The sequence below is a fragment of the Heteronotia binoei genome, chromosome 10 (assembly GCF_032191835.1).
Source record: "Heteronotia binoei isolate CCM8104 ecotype False Entrance Well chromosome 10, APGP_CSIRO_Hbin_v1, whole genome shotgun sequence".
In the NCBI taxonomy this organism is placed as follows: domain Eukaryota; kingdom Metazoa; phylum Chordata; class Lepidosauria; order Squamata; family Gekkonidae; genus Heteronotia; species Heteronotia binoei.
This window is the reverse complement of record NC_083232.1, coordinates 33,233,178-33,257,772: the sequence shown is the minus strand read 5'-3', so window position 1 is coordinate 33,257,772 and position 24,595 is coordinate 33,233,178. Positions and strand designations below refer to the sequence as shown.

At 42.0% G+C, this 24,595-nt stretch overlaps 1 protein-coding gene across 1 annotated transcript in view; it reads right to left on the bottom strand.

Moving 5' to 3' along the window:
- ARHGAP21 (Rho GTPase activating protein 21) overlaps positions 1 to 23,725 on the bottom strand; it is a 176,375-nt gene extending 152,650 nt beyond the window's left edge. Inside the window, exon 1 of the mRNA XM_060248353.1 lies at positions 23,068 to 23,725. Within this exon, the coding sequence (XP_060104336.1) occupies positions 23,068 to 23,148 (81 nt within the window). The 5' untranslated portion in view covers positions 23,149 to 23,725. The remainder of the gene's footprint in view (positions 1 to 23,067) is intronic.
- Positions 23,726 to 24,595: the final 870 nt, after the last annotated feature.

Genomic DNA, 24,595 nt, shown 5'->3' with positions numbered 1-24,595 from the left:
TAATCTGGGAGCATAATTCAAAAGTCATACAGTCCATGTGCTGGGTGGAACTATACCTGCTTAGAAACAGGAGTGTTTATCTGTGTATTCATGCAAAGGACAATCACTTAAAGGATAATTTGCAATCCTATCCAAACTTATTTGAATTCCACTGAACAAAGCATGATTTCTGCATAAACACGATGCAAGTTCTCCAGACCTTCCAGCAGGAAGAGCAGGGAAATTACTAAAATGAAAAGTAGATGTCCATGTTGTTTGATTAGTAGAAAAATAAACATTAAACTCTGAAAACAAAACACATTGAGGGCAGGTTGTTGAAGAGCATAAAACAGTTGCCACACAGACACAATAAAGGTGATTTGTATCTTGTCTGCAGACTACATTTTGTTAACTTCTAAATTATACAAAAAGGAAAACAGTCATATGCCTGATTAATTAATACTGAAGTTGGAAACAGAAGTGTATCCAGTGGTTTCCCTTTGGTATATGAAGCCTCTTCTAGTGGAAGAAGACTTCTACCTCCACCACTGTGAAATTAACCATTGGATCTAGCCAATAGCAGTCACACTTCTGTAAAGCATCAGTGCTTTATTAAGGCAAAAACTATTCAGCTACCAAGCAGCACCAAGATCAACTGACTTCTCACACACACTGGAGGGGAAAGAATAAACATACACAAATGTTCTCTTCAAGAACAGTTAAGCATATCATCGGAGAGCCAGAACAAACTAACAGGGTATTAAACTGGAGCCATGAACACACCATAGAGTACATCCTAGCATCTTCTTGCCTCCTATTAAATGCACAGTATATATTTTACTTTTCTCTCTGAAGTAATATCTTACATTAATAAAAAAAACAATTGTGGATTATTCTTCCACCTGTTTCTCCCACTAATTTCAATCTTTCATAGTTGCAACAATAGCTCTGTTTTCTCAGCAAGTGACCCATTGTAAAAATTGGACTACTAATTTCAATGAAATAAAATCCAACCTACCTGGTCCAGATTCACTTTTTCTATTTTCATACAGAGCCAGTTTGGTGTATGCAGGGGTGGCAAACGGTAGCTCTTCAGATGTTTTTTGCGTACAACTGCCATCAGCCCCAGCCATTGGCCATGCTGGCTGGGGCTGATGGGAGTTGTAGGCAAAAAACATCTGGAGAGCTACCGTTGGCCACCCCTGGTGTAGTGGTTAAGTGCGCAGATTCTTATCAGGGAGGACTGGGTTTGATTCCCCACTCTTCCACTTACAGCTGCTGGAATGGCCTTAGGTCAGCCATAGCTCTCACAGTTGTCCTTGAAAGAGCAGCTGCTGTGAGAGTCCTCTCAGCCCCACCCACCTCACAGGGTGTCTGATGTGGGGGGAGAAGATATAAGAGATTGTAAGCCACTCTGAGTCTCTGATTCAGAGAGACGGGTGGGGTATAAATCTGCAGTCTTCTTCTTCAATAAATATTTCATAACTTTTGATGCTGGTAGTGGTTCTTCATACCACATAGACCCTCCACTGTCCTGGACACACTATTTTCAAAAGAGTGCCAGTGGAAGGCAGGTAGTAGGCAAGAGACTGTTCCTCCAGTAGTGCAGGTGCTGGGCAGCAGGAGACACAGAGGTAAGACCTCAGAACTTAGAAGGGAAACTGGGAGTTAGGGCTGTCAGGTTCTGCCTCCTTCCTGACAGGAGACTTTGAGAGGCATTCCTGGACGGGGCATCCCCAACATGATGACATCACACTGGGGACCGGCACCCCACATGCCTGAACTCCAAGTGATGAATTCTCCATTGGAGTTCAAGTGCAAACCCCACCCCCACACTTCTCACAGACAGCATTTAAAGAGACCCTTTAAATGCTGTTTGGAAGAACCAGGAGCTGCACATACCTGAATTCACCACATGGAGTTCATGTGCACAGCCAGCAGCCATCCCTCTACCTCTCTCCTGCAAGATTTAAAGGGCCTTCCAGCTGGTGGGTGGGCCACATGCTCCTACCAATCAGCTGAAGGGCCTCTCCCTCCCCTCACAGGAGGGGAGGGAGAGGGGTGATAAGAAGAAGATGAAGATATTGGATTTATATCCCGCCCTCCACTCCGAAGAGTCTCAGAGCGGCTCACAATCTCCTTTACCTTCCTCCCCCACAACAAACACCCTGTGAGGTGGGTGGGGCTGGAGAGGGCTCTCACAGGTTTGGTTGCTGCTGGCTGCGCTTGGGCTGAGGCTTCCCTCACTGGCCAGCTGGCTGGTGGCAGGCAGGAGCCCCTGAAATTGGGGTTCCCCCACCCCTACCTGAGGACTAGCATACTTACAGGGAGTCCTTTCAAAGATCAGGTGGTGGCAGGGGTTACCTGAGAAAGAAAAGCCTCTCCAGGGGTTGGGAAAACCTTGGAGGGCAGGGTGGAACAGAGTCTGCAGGTCAGAGTAAGCCTGTTCCACCACAATTTGGTGGCAGTTTTGGGATGAAGAAAATATTGTTCGTTCGTTCGTTCATTCATTATCTTTGGCTTACAACCTGCCCACCCTTGCACAGCAAGGCTCAGGGAAAGTAACATGTAGCAATAACAATATTAAAACAATAAATCAATCATTAAGCCCCCGTTTACAACAACAGTTTATAACAACCATTTAAATCTAGTCAATCAGATGGCAGCACATGGCTTGACACAACTTGGTGCGTCTTCCCTCAGAGGAGACTGTACTTCAAGTGTGTCTACAGACTTTAAGATGGCATTACAACAGATGGACAGCCAAAAGCAAAGCAACTGAGCAGAGGGAAGCCAATACAGATGGAATTTTCACCTCTTCAACCACTGGTTGGATGTGTGCTCTTGAATGTGTTCCAGTTAGAACACACACTACCACATTCTGGACCAGCTGGAGTTTCCGGGTCAGGTTCAAGAGTAGCCCTGCATAGCACGAATTACAGTAGCCCAACCGGGAGGTGACCACTGCATGGATTTAAGTCTGTAGCTAAGTCAGGGGAGGGAGGACTACAATCAGTTGCTTGATCTGGTGTAGATGGGAAAAGGCTAGTATAGCAACATTTGTGATCTGAGACGCCACTGAAAGAGAGGTATCCAGGATCACACCCAGACTCATGACCGTTGGCACTGAAGTCAATGCCAGGAGTTGGATTCCTATCTCAATGTTCTCCACCCCAGCCAAGATACAGTAAATACATGAAATACAACAACAACAACTTTTATTTGTATCCCGCCCTCCCCGCCGGAGCAGGCTCAGGGCGGCTAACAGCATTATTTCATACATTAGTCACATTACTTCATACATACACATTGTTATAATATAAAATCATGGCAAATGCACATTAAACTGTGCAGAACAGGGTATTTTTTTAGCAACTGTAATTTAACATCAAGGAACATCAAGCCTGCTATTCTGCTCCTGCAAACAGTCTTTCAGTAGATTATTCAACAAATACCTTGCAGGTAAACATTGCACCATGTGGCATATGTATATACTTTCCACTAGAACATTTCTAAAACATGCACTTTATTCTTGCTTAATTCTCTGCTGAACCACTCCAACCAAAGCATATCAAGCGTATCAATCATGTTGAAGAAGTAGGGCTGCCCAGCTCCCTGGCTGGGTAGGGGTTCTCCCACTCAGGAGGTCTCCAACCTGCCGGTCCACATTGGGCTGGTGGGAGGATCCTCCCCCAACATTGCTGGTGCAATGACATCACTCACAAGTGATGTCATCGTACCAGTGACATTGTGCACCAGCTGCTCTAAGAGCTTCTGGGAAAACTGTATGGTTTTCCTGAATGGGAGGAACACTTATATGGTACCCGCCAGAGGCTCTGGGGGACTTGGCAACCCTATGAAGAAGAACAGCCTGTTTTCAATGAAAGGGGGGGAAGAGATACGCATTTATTAAGATATACACTGACACCAACCCTTTCAGTTAAAATTTCACTTTCACATTAGAAGGTAATGAGTGAACATTATATAAATCAGAATACTAATTTAAAACTTTTTAAAACCACTTTCTCCCCGCATTGGACACAAGGGCAGGTTACAATATTAACAACACATAATTAAAAGTCCATAAAACACCAACAAATATCGAAACCTACACAGCACTTAAGCTGCTTCCACACTTTATCTAGCTATATACACACACATACATACACACACAGATAGCATATCTTGAACACAGGTTTAACACTGCTAGATCACAGCAAGCTATGCTAAAGAAAAACAGAAGTGAAATAGATTCTTACATTATAAAACTAGTATTTCGGTAGAGCTTTAGTATAGTTTACAATTCCTGCTAAGCTCAGCGTTAAGCCACTAAACCCCAACATAAACAATAAAAAACCAGCTCCTTCATATCTGTCTGCACCCAGAGAATGTTAACATTACACTCAAAGTCTACAAAAAACATGGCAAGAAATCCAATAGATAATAAGCACTTTAAAAGGGGGGGGGGGGGACTACACAATAACAAAGCAGGGGAGAGAGAGATCTAAAGTGAGCCTGCAGGGGCCCTTCACTGAAAGGGACATCAGATGACTAGACCCCAAATTGATGACAATCATGTCAATTAACTATCAAAGAGCTTTGCTACTATCAGTGCAGCAAGCTCTGCTCTTTTCTTCTTGCTGCCCCCTCAAATTCAAAGGGCCCAGAGATGCAAGCTGAGTAGTTTTGCCTCAATAACCACTTAAATCTATGAGGATCTTACATTTAAAATTATTCACCTATTCACAGCTGAAAAACCACCAAATTATGGCGGGGGACATAAGTGGGGTTATTTGGAGCCTAGCAGAGAGAAAAAAGGCATTACCAAAAAGTGACGGAACAGAATACAGAATCAGCAATTTAGACAATATCCTAATTACACAGTCAAGTAAGCCCTAGTAATAGTTTGTTTATTTAGAAATGATAAATGGAGATAGGGTCCATCTATGCAGTATGACTCGGAATAAGTATATTTAACTTCAGAGCACCCAAAAACTCCAAGTGAAACAAACCAAATAAAGCTGCTAAATGGGGTAAAAGTCAATTTCCTATCATTCAGTTTAAAATGGAACAAAATAACAGAGAGGTCATTTGTCCACTTTACAATCCGCTAGTTCTCATTAAAAACCTCATTTCAGAGCCACCTGGACTTACATATAAGTAACACCTTTATTATTATCTGCCAACAGGCATTCCAATTTCTGATGGTCTGGCCAGTTTTCATTATCCCTTCAAACAGGAACTTTAAAAATTCAAAACCTTTTATGCTGAAGGAGCATTTAAACAAATCACAGATTCTCAACCACTTCCATATTCCTAGACACCCAAAACTACTGCAGCCTTAATAAAACAGAAGTTTTCTTGAGAATAATTCAGCAGTATCCATGTATAATCTCCAGAAAAAGATATATCAAAAAGAATACACAAGATTGTCATATACTGAATCAGACCCTTAGTCCATCAAGGTCAATATTGTGTACACAGACTGGCAGTGCCTTTTGAGGATCTTAGGCAAAGGTTTTTTACATCTCCTACTGTCCGAGATCCTGGACTTTGAGTCTCTCCATTGTTCATTTTTAAAATTGTTTCTGCCACTAGTTGTAGTAGAATAGCAAAGAATTTAAAAGAAACCCCACACAAATGATTGATGCTATTCAAAAGCTTTAGGATTCAGAATGCTGCCACCAGGGTCATATTAGGAGAATGCCCAGGGCTTTTTTTGTAGTAGGAACTCCTTTGCATATTAGGCCACATACCCCTGATGTAGCCAATCCTCCAAGAGCTTACAGTAAGCCCTGTAAGCTCTTGGAGGATTGGCTACATCAGCGGTGCGTGGCCTAATATGCAAAGGAGTTCCTGCTAAAAAAAAAAAAAAGCCCTGAGTATGCCCACATTACACCTACCCTAGGTCATTTGGACTAGTTTACAGTATGTTTTCAAGTTTACTCTGAGGTGTTGTTTACTATCTGTAATGCCCCTTATGAAACATCCAGGAGGAAGAGTAGCGAATCAAGCAGTGGTACAGGTGACATGAGATTTATGTCTTGGAAGTACTCATATTCCTTGCTAGTAAGAACCTTAATACTCAGTGGTTTCTGTTATTGTAACTGAGATGAATCTATATACAGATTTTACTTTATTTACATCAATTTGTTGCTAGAAGCTATGTCAATAAACATTATTAAACTGACAGATTTTTAAAATATTTGTTCAATAAAACTGATGAAATTATTTTAAAAGAAACTATAATAGAATGCTCTTCCTCTGTCACGAGCAGACTCCAACTTGTGAGCTGTTGTTTCTGGCAATTTAATCATCATTATATCCAAGAGAAGGTCATGAACCTAGTTTTGAGGTTTCTACTCTTCTGCTGAAACAGCTGTTCTTTGAAAACCTCCTCATATATGAACTTCTGTAATTATTAAGGTTTGATCCAGAGTAATTGCCTGATATTCCATACCAATGTGAGTTCCAGTCTGCAGGTGCCTATAGCAGTCTACTCTGTCATGGTGCCACAGCTGGGCAGGCAGTGCAGTGGTCTGACTGGGTCCCCTAAGTATCCCAGGAGCTTGGTAAAGATTTTCCTATCAACTCCTTTAGCATTGCTAGCAAGACTATTAAAAACAGGTCCTCTGTGAACTGTAGTGTCATTTCTCCTGTAATTTGTTTCCATCAATTATTTGAATCTTTTTGCTTGTTTGTTCTCATTCCTGTTTGTTCTCAGTTCATATGCCAGTGCTGTGTACATGTTATAAACAACTCACTACCTCTACATTATTGAAACAGAAGCTGGGTAAGGCTGAAAGGGAGGTCAAAACCTCAATACACTACAAATTTATTTACATGAACTCCAGGATTAGGGCCTACAATTTAAATCCAGCGCAGCTACAGATTTTGTATTGTTTACCACACTCACGTTCAGAAGAACTTGCCAACCATAGATGATAGTGGAACCTATTTGTGCAGGGCACATTACTGTAACTCTCTCAACATACACCACAATTACTTCACACAAAGCATGGCATCACTATGTTCCAATAACAGACCACAGCCTTAGAAGACTTCTGTATTTTTAAACACTGCCTAAATTTTAATCCTTGCCATTTTATCAATAGTGCTTATAAGCCATCTCAAGGACTTTTGAAGAAGAAAGAAAAAATAAATAAAATTGCGCCAGGTGCTGTTGCTGCAGTAGCACCAGCAGAAGAGCTTTTCTCTACCTTAAGGAGTCTCAAAATAGTTTACAATTTCCTTCCCTTCCTCTTTCCTTCCTGAGAAGGTTCTGAGAGAATTGTGACTGGCCCTATATAATCCAGAAGGCTTCTTGTCAAAGACTGGGGAATCTAACCCAGTTCTTCATATTAGAGTCCATCAGTCTTAACTACTACACCACTCTGGCTCTCAGCACACTGTCTTTCACTGCTGAAGACAGGCAAAACAAAAAATTAATAAATTCCACCTCCTCTATAATATGTATAGGACACATATGGTTCTATAGTACACAAATATCCCAGGCTCAGGATGGACAGCTCAGGTAAGTTCTAATTATCTCATTTTTAAAAAAGTATTTCAGCTACATCCATTATAAAAAGTGCTCAGGACTGTATCAAACTGACAAGTAATGAAAAAGTTTGCTTCAGGATCTTCTGTTGACCAGTTTCTTACATTCTTTGCATGTGTATCTTGTAATGTGTATGTATTTTTAAACCGACATTGGAATTCAAACCACTAATTATACGTTAGATGGGAACTTCAAATTCTTTACAAGCCTTTCTACTCTAATCTGTTGCCCAATGTTATTTTACTTCAAATGCAGCTGGCCATGGTAATTTTGGTCTGTGTTTTCTGAAAAAATATTTAACTCTAACTACTGTAAATACAGATCGCATCTCACCAGCACAGAGAAGTTTTTCCTATTGCTGGAATTCTGTTTTCTCACCTTATGAAGGAGGAATCAGGTGGTCAAATGCAGGTCCTGAAGTTTGAAGAACGGTGAAAAAAAAGTTCTTGTTCAAACTTTTCTGATAATCACAGCATTTTAGACTAAGCTGAAATTTGGCACATGCAATCTGATATGTAAACACATTGGCTTGAATCCTGTATTTTTTCCACCCGAGTAGCGCACTCTTCCACTTCAGAGCACATTCTTCTGCTCATGCAAAATTCTACCATCTTGGGCAAGAGAGAAGCACCTAGCATGGGAGGAACTCTTGCTACAAACAAAAGGCTACACTGGAGAAGGAAAATACAGAATCCAAGCTAGAAATTTTTAATACTCCTCTTAATGAATGATGCCTTAGCTTTTATTTTCAGAGACAATTTGTAACTCTATGGAACATTATGGTGGTGGTGAAAAGTGCCATCAAGTTCTATGGCACTTATGGCAACCCTACATGGTTTTCAAGGCAAGAGACATTCAGAGGTGGTTTGCCATAGCCGGCCTCTGCATCAAGCTGGTGCAAAATGCGGCAGCACGACTGGTAACTGCATTGCCTCTACAGGCAAGCATCCGGCCAGTGCTGCACCAATTGCACTGGCTACCAGCAGAGTACCAGATCCACTTCAAGGTTTTGGTCTTAACATTTAAAGCCTTATACAGCCTGGGACCAACATACCTGGAGGACTGCCTCTCCCCATATGTGCCCCAGAGATTGCTGTGTTCCACTTTGCAGTATCTTCTGACCATCCCTGGCCCAAAGGATGTTCAACTTGCCTCGACCAGGGCCAAGGCCTTTTCAGCCTTGGCCTCAGCCTGGTGGAATCAGCTTCTTGTGGAGATCCAGGCCCTACCTGATTTGATGCCATTTTGTAGGGCCTGAAAGATGCAACTCTTCTGCCGGGCCTTTGATTGAGGCAGCAATCAAATTTCTATCTGCTTGGCCTCCCTTGCCTGTCATGATGCTCTATCATTTTACCTTAATTTATAATTTCATCTCAGGGCCAACTGCTGTACTGATATATAGAATGCACCCAATGGAAATCACCGCCTGTGACATATGTGTTATTTGTTTTATTGTATTTTATGGTTTTAGCCTGTAGTTTTTAATTGTTTTAATTTTTGTTGTTATCCACCCTGAGCCCGCTTGCAGGAAAGAGTGGAATATAAATTAACAAAAAAAAATTAAATCATAACTGTGGATTTCCTTGGTAGTCTCCCATCCAAATCCTAACCAGGGTCCATCTTATTTAGCTTCCAAGATCTGATGAGATCAGGCTAGGCTGGACTATCCAGGTCAGGGCTATGGAACAACATGATCTGTAACATATAAATGTTCGTTACTCACATTGCATACAATATAAGACAAGTAAAAGCAGAGAAGTGATAGGAAAACTAGTATGTGGTCAGACGCTACAAAAACAAGACCACCCAAACTAGCTAAATTCCCCAAGGCTGATATTCTAATCCTATCTCTTGGGATCAGTTCCCACAAACCTAAGACTTCTAAAACAGAAAGCATTAGATCAGCATATAGATCAGATCTGACAAAAGCATAGGTGAAACTTTTGATGCACTTATAAACAATGTACCAGTCCCTGGAAGGGTGAACATCCCATATTCATCAATCCCACGTTTGTAAACAGCCACTTGCCTAATCATTCTATGGCAAGTAAGATGATACAGACAAGGAAGATTTTGTAAACTTGAAGAGTGCTGCCTTTTCAAACTGTCAACAGGCCATAAGAGACCAGCATTAACCGGGAAGGAACTGGGAACATTTTCACTAGCCAGTAAGATTGTGAACTTGTTTGCAAGACTGCTCAGCAATGAGATTACATGTTTTATTGCTTACAAGGCAGTAGTTTTTAACATGTAATTCAATTACTTGAATTGCCCTAAAATTTTAAGGGGGTGCTAATTCTATTAGCCTAACACAGGAAAAAGAATGTCTTTAAGGAACAACTAAAGTTGGGGATTTGTTTCAAAACTATACTGTGGGTCACTATGAGGGACGGGGGCATCCTTATTCTTAGCACATCCATGCCAAGTTGTTTCCCCCTCTGTTGCGCTTTACTTCTACAGCTTTAATTTTTACATTACTTTTTTCCCTGGGCAATAGTGTTTCCTGGTAAATATGTCAGCCTTGAAAGACATGAACTGAGGGAGAACTACCGCAATTGTACAGCCTGCTCCATGGCCAACCTAGCCTGGCCTTGCAACCCCAAAGAGTCCATTGCTCCGGGATAGAACATGTGCTTCAGCACTGTCCAGATTAAGAAACACAGGTAGCAGGTGTTGTGGAAGGCACATCCCTAAGACCTTGGAAAGCCATGATTAGTCAAAAGAGTGCTTACAAGGACTGCGGCATGCTGGTAGAACATATGCTTTGAATGTAAAAGAGATCAGATTTAATCCATGGCACCTCCAGTTAAAAGGTCTCATGTAGCAGGTGATGGGAAACACCACTCTCCGCTTATGATCTTGGAGAGCAGTGACAATGATCTGATAGTTTGATATGTCTTAACCAGTAAGTACACCTTCAGGACTAGAAAATAGAGACCAATTTCCCAAGGATATAATCTACATGTCCAAGTTTCTTCCACAATGCCAAATGAGAAGTATGGACACTGTTACCATATGAATGCTAAAGCAAGGATATAAAGCTAAAGCAAGGGTATAAATTCAATATCTTCTTCTTTCTCTTCTTAAGCACTCCGGTTCCTCTAAACAACAGTAGTATCAGCTGCACTATGTCCTCCTTCAGGAAATGACTACAACATTATTTTTAAAAACCTTTTTAGGGGTCAGAGTGACAATTTTGAATTAACGCAAGTTAAACACACAACATGATGAGATTTAAGGATGCATATGCCTTTACCTTCAGCACCTATTACTTCCCCTCCCTCCATTCATGTGTGTAAGAAGAACTGAAGCTATATTCATACTACAGAGTTCAACTGCTGCCCTGGTCTCCAGTATAATTAGAGTACAGAAGGTGGTTGTATAAATCTGTGGAGAAAGAGCAGTGAAAAATTGTCAAAGCCTATAATTAAAAGCATTTCAAACTCTGAATATGCAAATAAAAATGTAACTTGAATAACTCTGTCTACATGACCCCCTCAAAAAAATTATGAAGTACTTATTCAACTGGTACACAAGTTCATATAATAAGCTGCTGTTTGTTTTCAGCACTGTAAGTTGCAAAACATGCACACAACCCTAGTATACAATCACAGTTCCTGGACAAGGAACTTCACTCCAGTAACTACAGATATTGCTTTTGATCACCAGGAATTATATCCTTGGGTTGAACACATATCCATATGTCATAGTGTTTTTCACACAGCTATGGGCTTCTTTAGGTTTTTTAAATCAGCAACTGAATATTATTATAAGAATCTGTGTAGTAGACTGTATCTGTGTATTCTCTGAATTCCCAGCTTTCATTTTTTTAAAAACAAGTCTTCAGCTCCTTTCGTTGCAGAGAGATACTTTCCCCACAACAAAATAAGCTAAAAACTTACCTATGTATATATGTTTTAATAAAACATGGTGTGACAGGCCGTTTGTATCAACTGAGGGGACTCACACAGCCTCCTATGATTTTGGAGGAATGCAGGTTTATTTTAAACTATAAAACTTCCCCTCGTGTACCAGGTGTTTTAAAGGTTGCAAATATCTAGGCTTTGGGTTCATTGCTGTGAGGTAAGTTTTATTTATTTACTAGTAGGTTTCAAACAGCAGATTAGCAACACAGAGCTCCAGACAGACAAAAGAGAAACGTCACTGAGGCACATTAATTTAGCAGGGGTGTCAAGCATGCATCCTACAGATCAGATCCAGCTCCCATAGGGCTCCTGTCTGGCCCATATGCAACTGGCTGTCATCTGCTTCCTTCTCCCTCTCTCTTGCTTCCTTCTCCATCACAGCTTGCTTTGCCAGGCTTCCTCAATTGCATAGGCACTACAGAGCAAAGCCTCTCTTCCCTCCATTGGCTGAGGTTCCTCCCCCTCCTCATCCCCTGGGGAAGAAGAGCAGGGAGGGAGGGAAGTTTCCTCAGTTGCACAGGAGAGACACAGAGCACCTTTAAGATTGACAAAGTTTTATTCAAGGCTGAATGATTGGATGTCATAGATGTAGTATTCTCTTCCTTCCTGGACTGTTCTAGTTTAAAATTGTAAGAGAAGAAGCTACGTATTTGAATATTTTCACTCAAAGAGTTTTCCACACATGGGGAACTAAGGTAGAATTCTTTTTCCATAGGCAATGAGTTGGTGATGGGTGTATTTCAAACGTTCAGCCCTCCCACATCTATGCTCCAGTAGCACAATCCTAAAGGAATATACCGCACCTTTTTCTTGACTGTTTAATTTGCTCAGAGGTGAAGACTGAACAGAAAAGTCAGACCAAGGGCAACACAAGGAAATCCCGTAGCACAATTTTAAATTTTTGCCTTAATGTGCGGGGTGGGGGGGGAATTAAACAGCTACTTGCACCCAACCTCTAGACCTTAATGAAATTTACAACAGAATGTTTAAAAAAAAAAAACAGTTAATAGTCAATAAGCTAATAGAGCATGCATAGAACAGTGATATCTATGCCACTGGTCTTTTCAGAAGAAATTCTGCATCCTCTCTGAAAAGCCCAAAGACCAGAGCAGCTTCAAACTTCACTGGGGAGGTTATCAGAGCATCTGCAATCAAAGGTCACATCCCGACCCTTACCACAGATATTCTCACCTCAATGTGTACAGAAAAGCATTTCTAATAAAATACAAAAAGCAGTTGGACTCTTATGGGTGAAGTAATCTCTGGGGGGCCCAGGCTGCAAAGTACTTTAAAGAAAGCATGTGTGATACAGTAGTGAATCAGACTAGAAGCAAAAGTCACAGAGCTTTGTAATATTCTGATGGATATTCCTTTGGGCATAATAGTCTTATCACCACCCAGAACAGCTCAGCTAGGCACAGCTCTAGTGCTGTAATTATAGTAGAGAAGAATTATTTCTTCTCCACAGCTCACAAGCCTGAAAAATGGGCTCAACAATGTTTCAAATCCAACCATAACATGTCTTATACCACTGCTGCATTCAAATTAAATCCCTACCAGCTTCACAGGCCTTCTTATACCAGGAAGCTATGGCCTTTCAAAGCAAGGTAGAAGACACCTAACACAATTCTGTCAAGAGCCCTAGTCAACCATGCATTGCACACATACACCAAAGCATCAGCTACCTTCTTAATCCATAAGCCTCCATAAAACAACCTCAAAGAACAGTAGAAACTAAATTCCACAGAAAACAAAAACTTAAGAACAAGCCCCACTAAGAAATACAAAAATCAGGATTCCTCAAAGGCATAGTCAATCAGTGAAATTTCAGTGAACCAGACAGAGTAAAATTAAGGAATAAATTCAGCTCAAGATTGGAAAGCTCTCTGACTTATGAAAAACAGGTGCATCAGTCCAATTCAGACAATATTCAGGTTCATAATTTAGTAACAGATAAATTTGTTTCCAAAATGTGGACCCCTTCCACAAGAGAAAGTGTGCAACCTCTTTCACAGCCACTATCAAACTCTTTTTTAAGAAGATCATCTGCAATGGTGTTCCAGCATTCATGCACATCAAGATCCAGAAGAATCTGATATCCATTGAAGGTTAGAATCAAAACCTTGAAGTAGATCCACTGCTCAACCTGAAGCCAGTGCCACCAGTCGGATATGTGCTGTCATGGGGTACCTGCACCACTTTCTGAACCAGTTGTAATTTCTGGGTCAGCTTCAAGGACAGCCTTGTGTAGAGCAAGTTACAGTAATCCAACCTCAGGGCAACCATTGCATGGATTGTGTGGCTAGGTCAGGGTGAGAGACGAAGGGGGCCAGTTGCTTGACTTGGTATACTTGGAAAAATACTAGTCTGAGCCTCCATGGATAGGTAGGCATCTAGGAGCACACCCCCTCTTAATGGTTGGTGCCCGTGTTAGTGGCATGCTATTAAGAGCTGGGAGCTGGCACCCCAGGCTAGGGTCTCCTCCACCCAGTCACAGGACCTCCATCTTTGACAGATTCAGTCTCATCTGGCTCTGTTTCAACCATCCAACCATGACTTCCAGTCCCTCAGCCAGGTTAGATGGAGTGGCATCCCATCACCTGTCTATCACCAGATGCAGCTGGGTGTCATCAGTGTACTGATGACTAGCCAGCTGAAACTCTGCACCAGCTGGGCAAGAGTTAAACAATATAGGAGAGGATTGCCCCTTGGAGAACCCTGCACACTAAAGGGTGTCAGGATGATACCCTTTCTTCTAGTGCCACACTCTGTCCCCAACCCTGGAGGAATATAAGTCACTTCAAGGCTACCCCACAAACTCCTCTGTGCAACCCATATAAAATAAACTCCTGAGGTGTTGGCCAACAGATCATAGTCAACCATGTTGAACGCTGTCAGATCTAATAGCAACAGCAACACCAACCCACCTTGATCTAGCTGTCTGCAGAGATTATCTGTGAGGGTGACCACCAGCACTGTCTCCATCCCATGGCCGGGGCTGAAGCTGGATTGGAATGGGTCTACGGCCGATGTGTGTTCCAGGAAACTCTGGACCTGCTTCACTACTGCTCTCTCAATTACCTTACCCAGAAACAAAAGATTTGAGACTGAGCAGTAATTGGCAAGATCCAATGGATCTAAAGATGGATTTTAAAAGAGTAGTGCTACCACAGGCTCTTCTGATCAGCTTTTAAAAGGGGAAGCTTTAAATGAAGCTGTTCATAGAAGTTTTGTGCTCAAGATTAACTTCTGGTACTAAATAACTATGTTCTGACTGTCCGGAGTTTGATTCTTACTAAATATCATGTGCATATGCCGTTTTTACATTTTTTATTTCATCTGTCCAACTGGTGCTATAAATGATGTGTTGCCTAAAGGGCAATGCTAATTGCAGTTTGGCAGGTGATAAATCTTGAAATACTCTGCATTTGTATAATGCATGGGCCATACAATAGTTTCAATATATTTTATATGGGTTGCACAAAGTCAAGAATGTCGCATAGAATCCTTGATGGCACTGGGGAGATCACTCCAGATTAACTAACCTTTCCATTTGCAGTCAAAGAAATATAAAGGGTTATATAATTACTCCGTTTCTATATACATAAGAAGGGCCTGCTGGATCAGACCAGTGGTCCATATAATCTAGCATTTTATCTTACACAGTAAACCAGTTCACTGGAGGTCCAACAACAAAGCTTAGAGGCCAGGGTCTTCCCCTGATGTTGCCTCCTGACACTGGGATTTAGAGGCTGACTGTCTCTGAAAATGGAGGTTCCTCTTTTAGTCATCATGGCTAGCAGACATTGAGAGACCTATTCACCATAAATTGTCTGATCCCCTTTTAAAACTGTCTATGCCTGTGGCCATCACTAACGTTCTCTGGCAGCAAATTCCACATTTTAATCACTTGCTGTGTAAAGGAGTATTTTTTTCTGAATCTACTGCCTGTCAGTTTCATTGGATGGCATCAAGTTCTAGTATGTCTTGCAGATGTTAGTTACAGTATATGTCTTGCCTCTAAACCAGCTTTTCTCACACTTGAGTTTCCTGAAATACTGGGGCTGGTTATATATCACAGATCGTAAGTTTAAGTGGCTCTTGGAAAGTTGAGGCTGTTGTTCAGATAGCACAACAAATATGAGAGATGAATACATCTGGCTTGCTGCCGTGCTCGTGCATTTGTACTCCCCTTCTCCTGTGTATGGCTCTTCCACTGGAGGAAGAACCACTTAAATTGAAAGAAGATTCTTTAGACAGGCGTAAGGCTGTTTGGAGGATGGTTGGATCCAATCCATTTATTTATTTAAAAAACCTTATTCCCCATCCTGATTGGATGAGGGTTACAAACAGAAAGGGAATTTATCTGTGGTGAATGATCTTGAGTTGTGCCCCAATCTATACAGAAAAGAGGGTATGCCAATGAAATCCTCCACTGAAGAGAAAATGCAAAGGGAAAGTGCTCAAGACTGATGTTAGTACTTCCCACACCTCATACAATCAATTTTGGAACTAAGTTTGAGGGACAAAGTCTTCACCAACTGGGGGAACTAGTTTGGTAAAGTGCTAAGAATTATATGGCTCTTCTAAACCTCACTCCCCAAACACAGAGACTAGTGAGAATGAAAATGTAGGAAGTCCCAGCCACTCTGGAGTACAAACTTGCAAGCCAGCAGTTATTTATTTATCTAGGATTTATATCCCGCCCTTCCCACTAGGTGGCTCAGGGCGGCTTACAACATATAAAACTAAAATAAAATCTAAGATTAAGCATTAAAATTAACATTACATAATTTACAGTTAAAAATCTAAACATTTGTTATATACATACACATTAAAATCAGATGGCGGTCCTACAGCTACACTCATTGGTTACAAGTTCAGTATTTGATGTTCAGTATTCGAAGTTCAGTACTCAGTGCCGATTAGTTGTGGGCCAGCCAGAAGAGGGATGTCTTACAGGCCCTGTGGAATTGGGTAAGGTCCCGCAGGGCCCTTACCTCTTCCGGCAGCTGGTTCCACCAAGATGGAGCCATTACGGAGAAGGCCCGGTCTCTTGTAACTTTCAAGCGGGCTTCCTTTGGCCCGGGGACAACCAGGAGGTTTTGGGTTCCTGATCTTAGTGCTCACTGGGGAACGTGTGGGAAGAGACGGTCCCTCAGGTAGGCAGGTCCTAGGCCATAGGCAGTTGATGCCAGCTCCAGGTTTCAACTATTGCACCCTATCCTCATACTCAGTTGTTTTGCTCCCAGCAGAAAGATCACTGCCAGGTATTCTTACAGCTTGCTTCCAGTGTTCCCCCAACAACATTGAGGAAAGGGCTACACCAAGAAACAGAGAGTCAAGCCAAAATCAGGGTCAAACTACAATTGACAGCAGACAGGAATCCATCCCATAACATCCCGTGGCCCCACTGCCATTGTTAAAATGTGCGGTTCTGTGAAAATTACCATCCCAACCTGGATCAGGCACGTAGTACGGAGGCCCTAGAAGGCTTGTTTTCACCCCCCTATGCTTTTCAAATATAGAAACACCTATCAGGGGTGGTGGTTTCTTTTATTAAAAGGAACAAGGGTTTTATGTGATAAATCCAGATTGGGTCCTTGCAGAATTTTAAAAAGAACTACAAATGCTTTGAAAATGGGGTCAGCAGCCATGGGATGGGGTTGTGCCTGCAATCCATATAATCCATATAAATAGCACCACCTAAGCATGGAAGTCACCATTGCTGAAGACTTTTTTTCAAAAACAAAGACCAAACATGACTCTTCCAACCAGTTCAGTTTCATGACCTATTTGATCATGACCACCTACTAAAGACACTGATACTATCAGCACATCAGCGAGTCTTCTAGTATTATCTAGTCACTAGAAAAAAGATATTATCTTCTGTATTGGACTTCAATGATTTAAAAATAGAGGGAGGAATTAAGTGGAAGACTGTACCTCTTTCAGCACCTCTTGTTATTTAAATGGTAGCAATTTAACAAATGAATTATGGTAAATCCCATTGTGAGCAAGTTACATACATGATAATTTTAGAAAAATATGATGCTTAACTACTAAACAAACATGATTCAGTTGATTAAAGTCCATATCTTGGATAAGTAGTTTTGCTTGCTTGGGGGTACCGTGTTTTAACAACCTGGTGCAGATACAATGAATCATCTCACCTCCATGTTGGAGGTGAAAGGGCCTCTTGACTGTTTGATATGGTGAGGGTGTAGCCTGTTAGCCTCTGGGCGTTCCAACACTAACAATAGGTGAAGTCAGTAGTCATTTATGCATGAAAATAGGTAACAGAATCTCCTTAGCAGAACATAACAGAGAAGTATATAAAGATACAAGTATCAACTCCTTCAGAGAGTTGTATATTTCTGCAGTGCTCAAAATGCAATTCTGAAAAGATCTGGAATGTTTTCATAGGCAGGCAGAATCGAAAGCAATCTTCAGTGAGGTACATAGAGACCATTGGCCAAAAATCAGAGTAAAACCAACAACAAATATTTTTACCTCTTTTTATTTAGTGAAAAACAAAATGCCTTGTAGTCATCTGGAATACAAAGACTGCTTCACATCATAGTGACCAAAGACAATATTTGACAGATTTCTTTAAGACACTTATAGCAATGTAAGCCAGGGCAATTTCTTGCACTATCACAATCTTCAAGACAAAAACCATGTATTCAACTGATCTGAAATGTTATGCACTTTTTTATTTTCTGTGTCAACTATGCTTTTTCCTAAAAGAATATAGACATCTTAAATGAAAATACTTCCCTGAAAACACTCTTTCAAGCAGATCTAATATTTGGTTTAGTGACACTGAGTTCACCACTTAAATCCTAATTGTACTAGCAAAACTGAGCTGCAGTTAGCTGTACAGTGGCATTGCTTCCCAAATACACAAACTGCAAATCCCACTGATTTATGTGATATTTCTCCAACTATAACTCTGGGCATGCATGAAAACAAGCAGTACATAACTTCAGATACTAGTTATATGAGATACACATCTAAAATTAGAAGCCAAAGCACAATTCTCAGCTTCTTAAAAGCATCTTGGACTACCTTAACAATATGACATTTGAGATGACCTGTCAGATTGCCATAACTCTGATATCTGCTAATGAAATCTTTTGACATTGAATTTGTGCATTTTCTCTTCCTATTTCTAGAACACTTGTCCCCTAACCTTAAAATGTACATTAATGGTGTGCCAAGTAGCAGCTAACCTCAACCAACATACCTGCTCCTTTTATTATTCGTGTCCAGTGAGAGAAAGTTCAGGGAATTAGCAATAGTGACCACATAGAAAGCTCTATAATCCATGCGCAAAGGTAGTGCTTTAATTGAGATGAGTTATTTGCCTAACCTGAAAGCCATCACAACAGCTCTTAAACCCAACTGTCCACAAAAACAGATCACATAGACATAAGCTTTATACTCTGTTGTTCATATCAATGACAGCTGAGAGAGAACAGAGTTCTAAGTCTGAGACCAAGTTAGAGAATAAAATAAATGAAAATTTTACAAATTTCATATATATTCAGTTTACCTACAGTAATTTGCATGCTTGAGTCTACAGGCAGGAAGTTCTGAAAGGCCAGACAATTTGAAGACCAAAGGGCTAGCTAGGGTTATCACATTATGAATTCTTCACACAACTCTACAAGATACAACATTCTAATTTTACAGTTGAAAAACTGAAGCAAAGAGGCAGCAATATATCCCAACACTGTTCAAAATGAAACAGAACTCATGTTCATTGCCAGTGTTCTTAGATCATGAGCTCTAGTTTTGCAACATTAAAGTAAAGGTAAAGGTAGTCCCTTGGCAGATTTTTCCTGGGGTGGTTTGCCATTGCCTTCCTCAGTCATCTACACATTAGACAACGACATGATGTAATTACTAAGCCATCAAAGAAACTTTCAGGCAGTAATGAGTAGCTATTGGTACATGACATGCATTTTAAAAAGTCAGAATTTTTTGTTGTCAAGTTCACAACCCCATGTATTGCATGCTTCTTGTGACCCACAACGTGGATACACAGGAACAGAAAACAAGACTTAACATAATAAATTCCAAAATATTATCACAAAGCACATTCACACAAAGCCTTTAGCTCTCCATACAGGATTATAGCCTTTATTTACAAACAAGTCACACTAAACTTCCAATAATTTGTCACCATGTGTCTAGTTCCAGAATACATTTTTAAACAGGAACCTAAACTTGTGATTTTACCACATAAAAAGGAGAGCAATCTGATTCACTAACCACAAAAATAGTCATGTAGTATTAACTAGCCCTCTACATTAACGCACCCATCTATGTGTCCCAAAACAATTTCCAACACATCCCTCAGGGAGAACTACTGCAAACAATGCTGAAGTAGTAGATTTGAGTACTCAGCAAAGGTAGCTTTATCTCTATTTGCATTTTCCAATGAAGTAGGAAATAGCTACACACTGTCCAATGGAGATCTGAAGAAGTATGCACATTAACGAATAATGAGGTTTGCAAAACAGTAGTGTATAAGCCTAGAAGTGAAACAGCCACTCTACAAGACCAGTTTCAGTATTATTCAGTACTATATTTAAGCTGCATATATAAATAAAGTTTAAATTTGGATGAACTACAACCCCAACTATCTTAACCTATTCTCAACTCGTGCAATTGTCTTAGATATAGATAATTGTGTTTATAAATGAAGCCTTATCAGTTGCTCTCAAGTGCACTATTTACAGTGCCATCCTAAGCAGTGTTACACCTTTCAAAACACAATGACTCCAATAGAAGTGAAAGGATACAACTTTGCTTAGGGCCGCACTGTGAATTGCTGAATGGAATAGAGTTGTATGTCCCTGATCAAAGGTCAGGAACACCATCCATTTGCATAGAAATTTCTCAGGACTTAATGCTTTCCTCCCCATCATTCTTACCTTTGATACATGCAGAAGATTCCACATGTCAAATAACAACACAGTCTTCCATTTGGTCAACTGTTGTGACCCACTGAAGGAAAAAAAAGCAAGAGTCTGATTGATCCCAGGAAAAAATCTGCAGGGATTTCAACAGACCGTCAGTGAGGGTCGCTGTACAGTATACAAAGAAAATCAAAATGTACAAGCATACTCTCATATTTAACACGGAACTCTAATCTAAAATGCAACAGCAGCAAATGATAATGTGTGTTGAAATATTACACTGTAAGTGCTGACTCAGTTCACATATCATGCTTGTTTGGTGATCAGAAACACCCAGTAGGCTCACAAGTCTACTTTGCCATTGTGAATTCTCCCTTCTTCTATGGCTTAGTGTCACATGTGATCTGGAACCACCATAGTAAATTGTAGACTGAAGCCAACTTTTTAACTTAAGTTACAGTTTCTGGTTTACAAGCCAAATGTGGTAGCAGTAAGTTACGATTACACAATTCATAAATATTACTAGTTGACCAGCTATCTAAGAACAATCAAGAGAGGACAGAGTCTGTAGGTCAACAGACTGCCAATCAGGAAGCACAACATCTGAACCACGTTCTGCTCCTACAGGTAAAACAGATATGTTAAGGCATAAACCAGCCATATACTAAGGCCTGATCCATGCTAAAAACACTGCAATACAAGTGACCAGTTCCAATTGTATATCAGTAGGAACATATTGTTCTATGGATGACAGATAATGAAGTACACAGAACAGGAAAAAAAACCTTTGTCAATAAATATGCAATTTTTCGGACTAAAGGGTCACCTTGCCAAGCACGGTAGAAACAGTAAATAGTACTCTATGAAAGGACCTTAAAGACCATATGTGAACTTGAAAGCTTGTATATTCTCTTCAACAGAAGCTGGTCCAGTGAAATATCATCTTACCTACTTTGTGTGCCTCAACTCCAAGGGATTCATTATGGTTTACCATGTTAATGATAGATGGATTATATGAATAGTCTCAGTGCCTGGAATTCCACAGCTTCCAGGACTACTGAGAATTCTTAGTAATAGTGTGTTTCTCCTCTTCTCTCATTCCCTTCTCAACTTTAATGTTTCAAGGGGGAAAGTGATCCTTATTCTTTGTCATCTGCAACTGTCTTTGAGGAGGAAGGACTACAAATATCAAGATCTTTGAAAGCAACCTATTACTGCTTTTCATCAAGATTTCCAGCTGTGGACTAAACACACAGAAGATACTTTGTCCTTACCTAACCCACCTGTACAGAGAATTTAGAATAACGCAACACAGAAATGATCTTACAATGCCATAAAACCACGTGGCACTGTTTTATCAACATAAATCAAGGACAGACTGGTAGTTTAAAGGCTGTCTTATACTTAGAACTGTTTAAAAGTGTTACATTTCATTTCTAAGAGCCATGTTCACGTTTACTCAGCTACGCTATTTTTTCTATATATTATGTGTTTTCTTATATAGCACAGGGTAATGACACACAGAGGACAGCTACTTCCACGTCACAGGCTTACATGCATAGGAGATAAAACTTTTACATACCATATGCTTCATATAAACACTGACACAGCATGACGCTCTGGCATGCTTCAGTCTATTGGAAGCCCTCATAAAAATTCTGAATAAGAGAAGTCACCTTTGATGTCTAGTGGAGAGTAAACACATCGCACTGGCAGAAGTTTAATGCTATTAGTACTATTAATACAGAGCCTAGGATGAAGGGTTGAAACAGGGGCCTTTCTAAGGCCAGGGTATTAGTCTGAACATGCAGTGCCACCATAAGGCACTTTAAAAACATACAACTTTCCAAACTGAAGATTCACATGGCAACATCCCAGCAACAACTTTGGCCGGGTTGGGGGAAGAATATACAACAACCATAACAGATCTGAAGCTACTGTTCTTGGCCTGTGAAAAAGGAGATGGTAATAATGCGAACACACGGGGTGGGTGGGGGGGGAGTGTCATACAGGGGTTGAAAACAGGGAAGGAGGCTGCCCTCTCTCCTCCCTCCCCCATCAGATCAATGGGACAAAGGGAAACGGGGGTGGAGAAGAGATTGGGGGCTACCTCTTTTCAATCTAAACAATTCCCGAGAGAGAGGGAAAAGACACCCAACAGTTCTTCCTCTCTTTGTTAACATTTAATGGGGAGGAGCAGAAAGTCTCCTTTGGCATCCCCCAACCCAATAAAAGCGAGATACTTCGGCATCCCTTTCTTCTCACGCCTCATCCAGGTCAGGATGGAGCGGGAAGAAACCCAGTCCTCCGGATTGCGCCGCGAGGGAAACAAACAGAGCAGCTACAAACTTTTGTTTTGTTTATTTCCCGCCTCCTTCCCCCCTATCCCGAAGCGGCGCCTCCCGCTTGGAGGGCTACGGGCTGCCGCCGACATCCAGCGTCCAAGCCCCGGCAACTCCGGGGCGGGCAGGAAGGGAAGAGGGAGGCAGGGATGGGGCGGCCATTAAAGGCGCTCCAGCCCAAGCCATTCCTCACGCACGGCGGCGAAGGCAACCGCCCCTGGCTGGTCGCTCCCTCCCTCACGACGCCGGAGAAGCGCTCGCCCCATTCAGACCGCGCTCAGGACCCGCCCTGCTCCCCTCACAGTCGCCGCTGGGCTCCTTCTGCCTACCTGGCCGCAGCTCGTGGCGCCTTGGGGCTGGGGGGTGTCTCCATCTCCCCCGGGTGGTCCCGTTGCCCATCGGGTCGCCATTATTTCATATCCCAGTTACAAAGGAAGAACAAATCCGCGGGAGTCCACATTGAGGGGAGCCACCAAAAACCACAGACACGCGCGAGAGGGGACAAAAGAGGGGAGAGGGGGAAACAAAAAACAGCCGCTTCCCACATGCGCTCCCTTCCCCCCTTCCCAAAAAAACAATAATATCCCTCGAAATAAAAAATAAAAAAGCAAAAGAATACGTGTATAGATATCCACCTCCTAAGAACAGGAGAAAAAAAAAAAAAGACCCAAGTGTATACACAAATCCGAGCCAAGTCCCGTCTCCACAATGGGGTCCTTGGTAGGAAAGCAGAGTGGGAGGAAAAGGGATTTCTCCCACTTTTCAAGAAGCTGCCATGAGGGAGAAAAGAAGATCCTGGCGGACTTTTCCGCTCAACTCTGCAGCGTCCCCCTTCATCGCCGGCGGAAAGAAGACATGTCAGTGGCCCGGGTAAAAGCTGCCGCCACCGCGCCTGCTGCTGCTGCCGCCGCCGCCACCCGTCCCTTGTTAGGCTAATTGTACTAGCTCGTCATCTTCCTCTTCCTCCTCCTCCTATCCAAAGCCCTAGACACAGGGAAGGGAGGGCGGAGAAGGGAAGCGCCTACCGCCGCCGCCTCCTCCTCCTCCTCGCACACTCATGTCACAGGGAAATGAACGGGGTGGGGGGAGGCAAAGTTAGCCAGGGGTGGAGAAAAGACTCCGATCTCCCCTCCCTCCCGCCGAGATTTGCCTTTCAGACGCCGGAAGAGAGAACCAGAGCCAGCCCAGGTTGTGGAAGGGATCCCGAAGTCCTTCGGAGTCTGGCATTTCCAAACTTTCCCCGCTCCATCCGACTCAGGAATCGGTGCCACTGTGGGTCGGGGGGGCGCAACAGCAACAAGCCCTCTCCAGCTTGGGAGTCCTCACGAAGTCAAGGACTTTCAAGTTAAAATAGGCCCAGGACCAAAGTGCAAAAAGCCCGCCTCTACCCACAAATAACTTCTTTCTCGGGCTACAGAGGGTGCTCTTTCACAGCCCCGCGGATCCTCTGACGAAGCGAGCTCTGACTCACGAAAGCTTATGCTGGAATAAATTTTACGAATCTTTTAAAAGTGCCACGAGTGTTTGTTTTTTTTTGTTTAACTTTTTTTCACGTTCAATCGGCTTTCGGTCGAGACTTACACCAGTAGTGGCGAAAGGTTTGCTTTCAACATCTGAATCCTGCAGGATTTTTTCTTTTTAACCCCCGGACAATAGCTTTTATCTCCTTTCCCAGACCAGCCTCCATTCTTCGCCTAAGGCAGCGCACGCCCGGCTCCGCCAGTTTTCCACACAAGCAGCCTCAACGCTTCGGGCCAGCGTGTGTACACATAACGAACAGCTTGCTCTGCTTATCCTGAGAGGCGCAGCCACTCATGACGGCCAGCAAATAGATTTTTTTTAAAGACACCCCACACA